The 12,619-nt window shown below is 35.2% G+C and overlaps 1 protein-coding gene across 1 annotated transcript in view; it reads left to right on the top strand.

The window, feature by feature from the left end:
* The window catches only part of AHR (aryl hydrocarbon receptor), a 46,633-nt gene that overhangs the window by 26,149 nt on the left and 7,865 nt on the right, over positions 1 to 12,619 (top strand). Inside the window, exons 3-9 of the mRNA XM_008686532.2 lie at positions 321 to 424; positions 3,055 to 3,144; positions 5,607 to 5,730; positions 6,393 to 6,523; positions 7,931 to 8,133; positions 8,871 to 8,980; positions 9,639 to 9,780. Coding sequence (XP_008684754.2) covers positions 321 to 424; positions 3,055 to 3,144; positions 5,607 to 5,730; positions 6,393 to 6,523; positions 7,931 to 8,133; positions 8,871 to 8,980; positions 9,639 to 9,780 — 904 coding nt within the window. The remainder of the gene's footprint in view (positions 1 to 320; positions 425 to 3,054; positions 3,145 to 5,606; positions 5,731 to 6,392; positions 6,524 to 7,930; positions 8,134 to 8,870; positions 8,981 to 9,638; positions 9,781 to 12,619) is intronic.

Genomic DNA, 12,619 nt, shown 5'->3' with positions numbered 1-12,619 from the left:
GGGGGGGGGGGGTGTGTGGCGGCCCCAGGCAGTTCTTCCAAACCCGTCAGTTACAGGCCAGAAATCATACTGAGCTCATCACAAATGGTTTTTAATTAATTATTTTATTATTTTTAATACATTAATTATTTGTAATTATTTTTAGCAATCTGTCCACCGATTTGGAAACCACTCATTGACAAAGGATTATTTACTTAGTCGTTATGGTACCAGTATTGCAGATTGTGTCTTCGCGAGGTATATGGAGATTTTCCATGGTAGCCCTTTGAAATCACTGAGAAACTACTTAATTTATCATTGCTTTTCCCTTTTTTTCATAGTTGCATTACAGTCCTCCCCAGCTGACAGAAATGAAGTCCAGGAAAACTGTAGAACGAAATTCAGAGAAGGCCTGCATCTGCAAGAAGGAGAATTCTTACTACAGGTAAATTTTAGTACATAGAGTTCTCATAATAAGGACATGGTAGAAAGGTTAATGAATCAGTCTTCTAGTTACTCGAGTTTACTTAGCACTCACCCAGCGTTTCATGTCACTTTCATCTGAACCACAGTAGTGGTGTCATGCTAGTATATGAAAAAGTGTATCAAGTAGATTAGAAGTCTTCTTAGCAATTTCCCTGTTGTATTTCTTTAACTAGCAAGAACTCCTAGATTATTTTAAAGGTTCTCATTTAAGACATTGAATTTATATATGCTTTTTCAGGAATATAGCTTTATTAAACCAGTTAATTGTATTTACTTACTTGTTCAAAAGTGTTCTTAACCTGAATTTAATTTTTCAATGTGTTTTGTAACTATTGTCTCGTAGCTATGGGGTGTGTCTTAGCAACATGCTAAAGATTTTCTCAACAACTAGAAGCCCTAAATTTTGCTTTAGAACTCAGAATATTTTAATTTTTTTAATATTTAAAAATACATTAAAAAAATTTTTTTGCTCTATTTCTTGGAACTAATATGATACTTGATTCTTAACTAAAATTCTCAGGCATTTATTTTGTTGAAAAATAGAATGAAGGTGTGTGCTGTGATATGTGCTATTATTAGTAATGTGATCATTTTCAGTTCCACCCAGTGAATGGAGTGAAAAACTTAATTTGCCATCATGACAGAAAGTAGGCTCAAATTACAGTAACTCCATTAATTCATTCTGAAAATGCTTATGTGTAACCCAACAATTTATAACATTTTTAAAATTATTTTTGTAATTGTGAAAATTAACTTTTGCCCACAATAGGTTAAACAAATTAAATATATTCAAGCATGAGTCCTCTTCCTATCTGTGGCTGAGGATTTTATGTATATAATACCTTGAAACGTAGACTCCTTATTCAGGTCATAGGAAAGCATTTTTATAATTCCTGCTTTATGTGATTAAACACACACTTTGGGTTATGGAGTAAAGTAAAAAGGAAGTCCTTTATTTCAAGTGAAAATAAACAGATATGGAATACTTAACATTTGGTAAAGCAGTTTAAATTATGGGCCAGTGATTTTTTTTCCCCTCCTAGAATATTCAGGCAAATTGTAAACATATTCTATGTCAAGGACAGAGAATAAAAATACTACTAATGCAAGACTAGTATCGTTTTTTAATTATCTGAAAATTGGGCACATTTAGGTATTTAAAATAAATGTATCTGTTATGAATTCTATAAGATATCACTTGTAGATTAGTTTCCAATAGGAAGCATCACATATTACATGATTTGCTAGGACCATGGTTGGCTGGATCTCTTCTGGAACAGATGATCAGAAATACTGTGGACATATGAAAATGGCGTATTTCATTACATCCAGTGGCCATAATGGCATCTAAGTGCATACTCGCAACATGTGATTATCAACCGAGTATCCCTAAGGCTTAGAGAAGGTTTCTGGAGATACAGTATAACCACTTGCCATGAAACTTTTAATGGCAAATCGTTTCCTTTAGTTTTAACAAAGGAGGAACATAAAGAAAGTGTAAGAGTGTTTTATTAAGAAAAACTTAATTACTTTCAAGCTTAGCTTAAATTTATTACTATTATATAAAGAAAGATCAAAAAGGAAAATAAAAAGACTTTTTGTATCTTTGCATTATCCATTATTTATTTCAGTCATTTTCATTTATTTACTCCTGTTCTGCCCAGTGCTGTTTACCACTGTGCCCAGTAGAATCCGCAGCTTCGTTTGTCAGTTAACAGCAGTTGAGACTATAAACACCATCAATTGCAGTGTTTCTCTTATAGCAAATAGTAAGTGAACCTCGTCATAATTTGCAGATAAGTAGGATAGATCTTTGTGACCAAGACTGAAGAATGATAATCTCTTTCATTAGCATGTAATTACCATATTCTTTCTGTTCATTTACCAGTCATTCAATATAAGTAATAACCTTGTTCCATATAGTATTGAAGATCTTTTGAGATATACATAAAATTGGTATGCATATGTTCTTTTTAAAGGCCTTTTGGTTAATTTCTGACAATTAACATTTGACTAAAAGTGTGTGATATTGTACCTTAAATTATCTTGGTGTTTCCTGGCATAGTGAGCTTATTAGAAAGTACTAAATTCATTTGCCTGTTCGAGTAAGCATCACACTGTCTCGTCTACAAAGAAGTTGTTTTCGGAAGGAAAAAATACAAAAATGGGTGTAACTTACTGCCAACTGAAATTGGAGGCTATTGAATTGTGGAGGTGTTATTTATTATACATTTAAGTTCCTGGCGGGTGCCACCACCACTCGTCCTGGGGGGACTCTCCAAGGTACTGTAGCTGTCTCTGAAAACCCAAGGCATGGGGAAGAAGAAACCAGTTTTTTATTGAAGTTACGGTGATTGAGCATTAAGTTTAGCTGTAAGCTTTTCCTTATCTACATCGAGAGGTGTGAATAGATTCCTCTCATTGCACAGTAGATGGTATGTCTGTGTTTATGAGATGTAATCATTGTAACCATTTTAAAGAGAAGATTTTTCAGCAATTAAGGTAATAGCCATAACTGAAGTCAGTATTTATGAGTGGCAATATTGTTATTTAGTCACATTACTAATTCTATAATTTTTTTCCATGTAGGCTCTGAATGGCTTCGTGCTGGTTGTCACCACAGACGCTTTGGTCTTCTATGCCTCTTCTACCATACAAGATTACCTAGGGTTTCAGCAAGTAAGTATATTTTTCTAAGCCACGTAAAAATAAAATTTTTTTTTTAGAAAATTATCTCTTCCTTTTATGTATCATATGTTTTAGGGACATAACTGATAATTTATAGATATAAAATGTCAATTAAAATATGCTATAGAATAAAATTATATATTTGTAGCTAATAATTTTTATATTATTAATAATTTACTACATTAGTTTTTTTAAATGTTCATGAGATTCACGGATATTGTGTTTCTTACACATAAGAAACATTCAGGTTGGGGGCAGATAGGCTTTGGATGGGAGGGGCAGACGAGAGAGTATTTGCCATCACGTTGGTTACAGACACTGGAGGGCATATGGCAACTGTGAAATGAATGAGGTGATATGTAAAGGTACGGGCGCAAATAGCATGGCTCATACCTTTAACTCTGACTCCAGCTGATTATGGAAGCTTTCCTGAAGGAAATGGTATTTACGCTAACCTAAAGAAAGCCTAAGATTCAGACTGGACAGTTGGGCAGGGAACACAGGAAAGAAAAGAGACAAGTCCTCTAAACAGTAGACTAGAAATACTTTAAGAGCACGTTTGGTTTGGGGCGCCTGGGTAGCGCAGTCGTTAAAGCGTCTGCCTTCGGCTCAGGGCGTGATCCTGGCGATCCGGGATCGAGTCCCACATCAGGCTCCTCCGCTGGGAGCCTGCTTCTTCTTCTCCCACTCCCCCTGCTGTGTTCCCTCTCTCGCTGGCTGTCTCTCTGTCACATAAATAAATAAAATCTTTAAAAAAAAAAAAAAACACGTTTGGTTTGTTTAGTGTTATTGAATAAATGGTGCATAAATGGAGTGGTAAGTTATTTGTCATATTTGAAGGACAAGAACATCTAATTTGAGAACAGTTTTATAAGTACGCTTGAATGCTAGCTATTCTTACGTATCAGTATTTTTTAAATTCTAATGTGTCTAAGACTCACTTGTAAAATTCTAAAGTCTTTGGGCCTCACTTCCCAGATATTCTGATTCAGTAGGTCAGAGTGGGGCCTATGAATTTGCATTTCTAACAAGCTCACAGGCGTTGTCAAGGCTGCTGGGGTGAATGCAGTGTCTACAGTGTTTTATAGCCTCAAGTTTAAACTATGTCATATACACAGTAGAAACCTTGAAGAGTTTTTGTTAAGGGAATGTGTATACTGCAGTCTGTGTTTTAGATGAAAACTCTGGCATTTGGGTAATGGACGGCATCGAGATGGTTTAATGCTAGATTAAGTTCACAGGGAGGTTTAAGTCTAGAGAGCTAAACTAAGTAGATAGTGGAACCTGGCCCTGCCACAAAACCTGACTTGCTGAGAGGCAAGAGGTGGAGGAGGGATTCTAAGCTGATCAAGGCTTAATCCCTTACTCTTCCGGAGTCTACCAGAAGTAAAAATTTAATATAAAGAAAATCATTAGAGGACAGTGAAAAAAATACATAATACTTTTAAGCTTTAGGGAAGTCTAAGATGACTGGGTTTTCAGACAAGTTTCTGTGAAAGAAATAGGATTTTTAAAAAGTTGAAAATAGAGCCACCCTACAACCCAGCAATTGCACTACTAGGTATTTACCCCAGAGATACAAATGCAGTGATCTGAAGGGGCACTTGCACCCCAGTGTTCATAGCTGCAATGTCCACAGTAGCCAAACTGTGGAAAGAGCCCAGATGCCCATCGACAGAGGAACGGATAAAGATGTGGTGTGTGTACACACACACACACACACACACACACACACACACACACACGTGCTGGAATATTACTCAGCCATCAAAAAGGATGAATACTTACAATTTACATCGACATGAATGGAACTGGAGGGTATCATGCTAAGCGAAATAAGTCAATCAAAGAAAGTTTATCATATGGTGTCACTCATATGTGGAAAATAAGAAACAGTACAGAGGATCATAGGGGAAGGGAGGAAAAATTGGGAAGTCATCACAGAGGGAGACAAACCATAAGAAACTCTCACCTCTAGGAAACAAGGTTGCTGGAGGGGAGATGGGTGAGGGGATGGGGTAACTGGATGGTGAACGTTTAGGAGGGCATATGGTGTGATGAACACTGGGTGTTGTATGCATCTGATGAATTATTGAACTCTACATCCGAAAGTAATGATGTGTACTATATGTTAGCTAATTGAATTTAAATTAAAAAAAATAAAAGATCCATAAATGGATAAAACATGAGCAGAAGTTAATGTTTTCCAATTAAGGAATGAGGAGGTGACCTGCTTGACCGAAAAGCATTCAGGTAAGGAAGTGATGGCAGATAACTTTTGGCTGACCAGTTTCAGTGCTCCCCTCTCCCCGGAGAGCTTTGCGACCATCTCATGTACACTCATCACCACTGACAAGCACCCAGTAATCGAGCTACATTCTGAAATTAATTTAGTAAGCCACGTTTTTTAAATCAGTACTTTAAAAAAGTTTCCTTGTATCTTTTTTCTTCAGTCTGATGTCATACATCAGAGCGTATATGAACTCATTCATACTGAAGACCGAGGTGAATTTCAGCGTCAGCTACACTGGACATTAAACCCTTCACAGTGTACAGACTCTGGACAAAGAATTGATGGTAAGAATGCAAAAAATAGCCTGGTGATTTTAAAAGATTTATTTATTTGTTTAGAGAGAGTGTGCCAGTGGGGAAAGGGGCGGTGGGGGCGGAAAGAGAGAGAGAGAAGCGGACTCCCTGCTGGGGAGTCAGACACAGAGCATGATCTCACACCCTGAGACCACAACCTGAGCTGAAATCCAGAGCCGGGTGCTTAACGGGACTGAATCATCCAGGCGCCCCTCTCAGCAATATGTTTTATAAAAATCACTTATACTATTGCGACAGATTGGAAGAAATGTATAAGGGTGATACTCAAGTATGTATAAATTGTTCTGTCTGAAAAATGGACCAAATAAAACAAACTGGAATATGCAAGTATACAAAAACCTCTCTCAGGGCAATGCTTTTAGAAGTCTGTGAAAGTGTTAAGATAAAAGGCATTAGAAAATATGGATGTTGTTGACAATAAAAACAAAACTGAATAGGTAAAATCCTATGTAGTAAAAGTGATATTCCATATATTTTAGTTTCTTTTCATTAGCTACTCTTCTGAAAATGGCTATTCTTTTTTTGTATTCAGAATAGAACCCAGTTTGGAAATTAACACAAATTTCAGCTATCCAAACACTTCATTATACAGCAAAATGACATATAAATTTATGTTGCTATTATCTCTGTAGAAGCTAATGGCCTGCCACAGGCAGTAGGCTGTTATACCCCAGACCAGCTTCCTCCAGAAAACTCTTCCCTTATGGAAAGGAGCTTCGTGTGCCGACTCAGGTGTCTGCTGGATAATTCATCTGGTTTTCTGGTAAGGCGCAAGATTGTATGATTACTGGCAATTGTTATTGTCAGAAAGCAAAAAAGAAACCTAAAACCATTTTCTTTGGTTAGATTTGAGTTTGGTTTTTAAAACTCCTTTATAAAATAATTTCACGATGGAAAATAAAGATTACTTTTTTTTGGATTTCTAATATCTTCCATCAGTCAAAATCTCAGTCTTTTAGGATGTAATGACAAAGACTGAGTGAAATAACATAGAACCTTGTATTTTGCCTATTTTGAGGACTTTTTAATGTTTAACACAGAGAACTTTGTAGTCCTACGTAGCAGCAGAATGCGTATCCTCTTTGGATTTCATCCTTGCCAGACAGAAAAATTATCATGGCCCTTTCTACATAGCTACAGTCACTGCCATCTAGAGAAGGGGTTGTATATTCGCGATTGCAGAATCTTCTCGTGGTATGAGCTGCCGTTGTGCGGCCTGAACACCTGAACAGGGTCGTCTGGGAGCGGCTTTAGCAGGCTCCTCGCAGTGGTAGTGGTCTTTGTCTTTAAGGTAGTGCACTCCGCTGGGTACAGGAGAAGAGAACATAAAGCATGATGCGTATTACTTTTGTGAATTACCAGGAATTTCAAATAGATGATAAAATCTTAAACATTAGCAGACAGTGCTTTTTGTCGATGTGTTTATTTCTAAAGATAATTTTGCTGACTCAGAGGTAGAATTGTGCTTTGAGATGGTCTTCCTAGTACTGTTGATGAGTGAACATGTATTTCTGAGATGGAATTGGTATCACTGGGTCTTGACTTCTTTGTGTTGCTATCATGTACTGAGGTTGGAATCATCCCTCAGCCTCGGTAATACCCTTTTAAGCAACTAAATCGATCATGTTCACATTTAAATTATCTTTGTTTCCTCTGTCTTCTAAAAGCGCCCCTTACTGTTAATAGAGTTCTTTACATGATTCCATTATTCATTGTAGCATTTTAATTAAATTGCCTTTTATCTCTATATAACAGATTACCGTGAGTTATGAAATAGTGAGCTATGGACTACAGCTTATCTGAATTTGAAAATTAATGTGTGCTTCATGACTTTATCACTGTTCATTCATTGAGGAAATATGTACCGAATGCCAAGGGGGGGGAACTATGCTTGCTAGGCGTGAATGACAGGGCTGTCCTGAGCTCAGAAAATGACGCAGGTAATTTTGTTGCGACAGTTCCCTGGTCAGCCCTTTATAAGATAGTGTTCGTCCTGCCTTTGGGGATAGCTGTCATGGGCCTCCTGCGGAGAAAGGCGTGAAAGTAGGATTAGTCAGCCTCAGGAACTTTTATGGAATTACCACGAATAGCGGAAATGGCCACGATTAGGCCTTTTGAAATGAACAGTTTTAAAGTGTTAATTTTAATGAACCAGTTTTGTTTTTTTAAGGCAATGACTTTCCAAGGGAGGTTGAAGTATCTTCATGGACAGAACAAGAAAGGGAAAGATGGATCAATACTTCCACCTCAGCTGGCTTTGTTTACAATAGCGACTCCACTTCAGCCACCGTCCATCCTCGAGATCCGAACCAAAAACTTCATCTTTAGAACCAAACACAAACTAGACTTTACACCCACTGCTTGTGATGCCAAGTAAGTAAAGCATTTGCAGTTGTATTTCATTAAATGTACATGTTGTTGCAGTAAATCTCTTAGCATGTAAAACAGAGTGTAGCTTATAATGTTTATTATGATGTGAGCTGTTACTTCTTCATACTCTTTCACTACAGCCTTTTAAAATAGTTTCATTAGGCTCACAGATTTGATAATTTTTTACAATAGTTGTCCCAATTTCTGTATCATAAAGGTGATTTGCTTATATTAGTAATATTCAGTATCCTGATGACATTTATTGTTGGTTTGTTTTACATTCTTAAAACATACAAACTTTATTTGATTTTTAGCCCTCGAAGTGTAGTAACTTCCAGAAAATTATGAAGTAGACTGTGATATTAGCATTCATATCATATCAAAACGTATCACTGTTTTTCTTCTAATAGGGGATTTCAGACAGGTTTGAAAAACTTTGCCCCTCAAACTTGGAGTATAAGCATTCTACATTTTTATTAAAGATTTTGTTTTATCTATGTCATCTATTCTCTTAGATCCCTCTTTAACCATGTTAATTTTCATGTTCTTTATTCAGGAGAAGAAAATCATCTAAAAACTGAAATTAATAGCCATAAACACAAGGAAGCAGTTACATGAATGTGGTTAATTGTTTCTACCTGCTAATGTAAAATTCTGAATGTCAAGGAAAACATAGTGCAGAAAAAATAGCATATAACCAGTTTCTTATTTTACCTTTTTTTTTTTTTTTTTTTTAACAGAGGAAAACTTGTTTTAGGCTATAGTGAAGCGGAGTTGTGCATGAGAGGATCGGGATATCAGTTCATTCATGCCGCTGATATGCTTTACTGTGCTGAGTACCATATCCGGAGTAAGTTGTATTCCCTTTAAATATGCCTGAAAAATGGCATACATTCTAGTACATATTTCAGGATATTACAAAATGTATTTAAGGCAACTATTTGAATAAACTTACACTCACTGTCATACCATTATGATTAACCTGAATTACACACTTTATTCATTAAGTGCTCTCCAGCTGCCACACAAGAATACAGTTTAATTACTATGAAAATGACCATTTTGCCCAGTGTTTCACTCAATTTCAATAGCATATTTAATGGTATCACTAATTTATAAATCTGTTAAGAGATTTATAGATTAATACTTAATTACACAATTTTAAAGCATAAATGACAGAAATGTTCCCTTTTTAAAATGAAAATAATTTTATCCTTTTGTTTTCCCCACACTGGATACTCTCTCTATAGTTTCATGTATTACCAGAATTTTCTGACCTAATCTTCCCTCTAACCTACTAAATATAACAAATTTAGTCTGAAATAGAAAAAAACAACTCTGAAGAACTGTTTCCATGCATTTTAATATACTGTGTTTAAAAGTTGTCAAGACATCTATCCTCTGCAGTGATAAACGAAATACATCCAAAAATATGTTAGAGGGGCTTCATTTCCGATTTTCTTTAATATGTTGATTTTGGGTTTGATAACTTCTATATCTGATTCTAGTGATTAAGACTGGAGAGAGTGGCATGATAGTATTCAGACTTCTTACCAAAGACAACCGATGGGCCTGGGTTCAGTCTAATGCTCGCTTAGTGTATAAAAATGGAAGACCGGATTATATCATTGCAACTCAGAGGCCTCTAACGTAAGTACGCAGACAAAATGTTTCATGTCTTCATTTTATTTTTCATAACACTTTGGTTTATAAATCCTCTTACGTGAAAACTTCCAGATAAGTTCTATGAGAATTTTCTCTGGAAGTAAAAATTGAAAAGATAGCCTGTATAGAAAGAAGGCATAGTGAAGGACATTGAGAAGATAGAATTGACAAACTTTATTGAACAACTAAATAGATAGAATTACAGAAAGAGAATCAACAATGAAAACTCCAGGGTTTTACTCTGGTATGTGAAGGAACGATGAAAAGCCAGTGCCATCTGTAAAATAAAATAAATATAAAAGAATGCTATGTTTAGTATATGCTTTCTAAGCAAGCAGTGGTTTTTATATATTCTTATATATATTCTGTATATGAGTGTTTTGTCAAATACCGTATTGCAAATATTTTCCCTGCTCTAGAGAGCTGATGTTTGTATGTGCCTTGAGGTAAGGATCACCATGGATATTTTCCTTTTTGTGTGTATCCAGGTGACCAGTAACATTGAAAAAGCCATCTTTTCCCCGCTGCACAGCATTTTAATTAGGGGATTCTGTCTGTGGTTCTCTTTCTGGGTTCCGTGAGTCTAGTTGTCTATTTTCACACCAAGAGCATGTTGTCTTCATCGCTCTATCTTTATAGTAAATCTTGATCTCTGAATGGATCACGTTTGTTGAGGGTTTTTTGTTGTTCTCCTTCAAGATTGTCCTCTCTGTTCTTTACCCTTTATATTTCCACACATATTTTAGAAATCCGTTGTCAGTTTCCACCAGAGTATCTGTTGGGATTTTGAATGGAATTACATTGAAACTATAGCTTATTTTGGGAGAATTAACATCTTTATAATATTCTTCCAACCCGTGAACATGGTGAATATGTGTATGTATATGCGTACATGAGTACGTACCTGTGTCTTTGTTTCAGTAATAAGTTGTATTTTTCTTACCCGAGTCTTATATATTTTTCTTAATTTTACTTCTAGATATTTGATCTTTTGTGATAGTATTCTACATGTTGATTTTTTTTAATAGTGGCTTGTATTCGGTGACCTTGCTAAAATCTTTTTCTCATAATTTGGATTATTCAAAGTTTTCTAATACATACCATGTATGAAATTTTTTAATCTTTATTATTTCTTAAAATTCCTTTATTGTACTGGTTAGGCCCTCAGTAAAATGTAAAAGAAATGATATCAGGTTTCATTTTTGTCTTCTTCCAAGCCTAAGAGGGAAACCCTTTAATATTTTACTGTCGAGTATAATGTTTGTGTATAATATACATAATATATATATATATATATATATAAATTTAAAAGCTTCCCTTTCTAGTTTACTAAATATTATCATCATGAATGGGTATTGAATTTGGTCAAATACTTCCTCTGGATTCATTGATATGATTTTTCTCTTTTGTGCTCTATTTTCTTTTTACTTTGTAAGATCTATAAACAAACATTTCCTGATACTAGAAATTCGTGCCTTCTCTCTTAATATTGCTAGGCGGCCATTAATTTTTAGTGTTCTCAAGGATCCAACTTTTGCTGATTTTTCCTCTTGTAGGTTTTTTTCTACTTCATTTATTTCCTTCCTTCTACTCTCTTTGGGTATAATTTGCTATTTTCCCAACCTTTTCTTTAATTTCCCTTTAAGTACAACTTCAACTACATTCCTAATGTTTTGATAGGTCTTGTTTTTTCTATTCATGCTTTGTTTAGAAATATAGTGGTATGTACTTTATACGTTGGGGATTTTCTAATCTTTTTGTTACTGAATTTTAGGCCAATTCCACTGAAGTTAGAAAACATTCTGAGTGATTTCAGTTCTTTGAAATTTGTGGTAGCTTATTTAGGATCTAACATATGGTCAATGTTAGCAAAATATCCCATGTGCTCTCGTTAAGAATATATGTTGTATTGCATATATGGTGTTCATGTATCCGTGGTCTAGTGTGTGCTGTTCATATTTTTATTTGAGTTTCATGTGTGCTTGTTCTGTTAGTTATTAAGAGGTTATTTGTTGCATTTTCTCATTAATGAGGCAGGACATCTTTTTATATCTTTCTAGGGCATTTTCCTTCTGTGAATTTTCAGTTCATATCATTTGCCTGTTTTCTACTGTGTTGTTTGGCTCTCCCTTGGTCCTCATTGGAGCTGTTTACTTAATATAAATATTAAAGTGCATATATTTATACTTACACTATATGTAGTATATATAAGAAATTATAAATCTGATATTTTCCCCATGCCTTAACTTGATCTATGAATTCTTTTGCCATGCAAGATTTGTTATGGCACTATTTTCCTTTACAGAGTCTAGATTTTTTATTTAGATATGACTCTTCCTACTCAGATTTCTAAAAATTTTTAATTAACATACAATGTTAGTTTCAGGTGTACAACATAGTGATTCAACAGTGATATACATTGTGCAATGCTCACTGTCAGCATATAAAAAGTTATTACAGTATTATTGACTGTATTCCCTATGTTGTACTTTTCATCCCCATGATTTAATCCCATTCATCTACTTCACCCAGCCTCCTACCGCCTTTCCTCTGGCAACCACCAGTTTATTCTCTGTATTTGAGACTGTATGTGTTTGTTTGTATTTGTTATTTTGTTTTCTGGACTCCACACAAGTAAAATCGTATATTTATCTTTCTCTCACTTATTTCACTTAGCATAATACTCTCTAGGTCCATCCATGTTTTTACAGATGGCAAGATTTCATTCTTTTATATGGCTGAGCAATATCCCATATCTTATCCTTTCACCTGTTGATGCACACTGTGTTGCTTCCATGATTTGGGTATTAGAAATAAACAGAAG

The sequence above is a fragment of the Ursus maritimus genome, unplaced genomic scaffold, assembly GCF_017311325.1.
Source record: "Ursus maritimus isolate PB19 unplaced genomic scaffold, ASM1731132v1 scaffold_3, whole genome shotgun sequence".
In the NCBI taxonomy this organism is placed as follows: Eukaryota; Metazoa; Chordata; class Mammalia; order Carnivora; family Ursidae; genus Ursus; species Ursus maritimus.
Note: the sequence above shows the minus strand (reverse complement) of the source record. Positions and strands in the feature narration are given on the sequence as shown.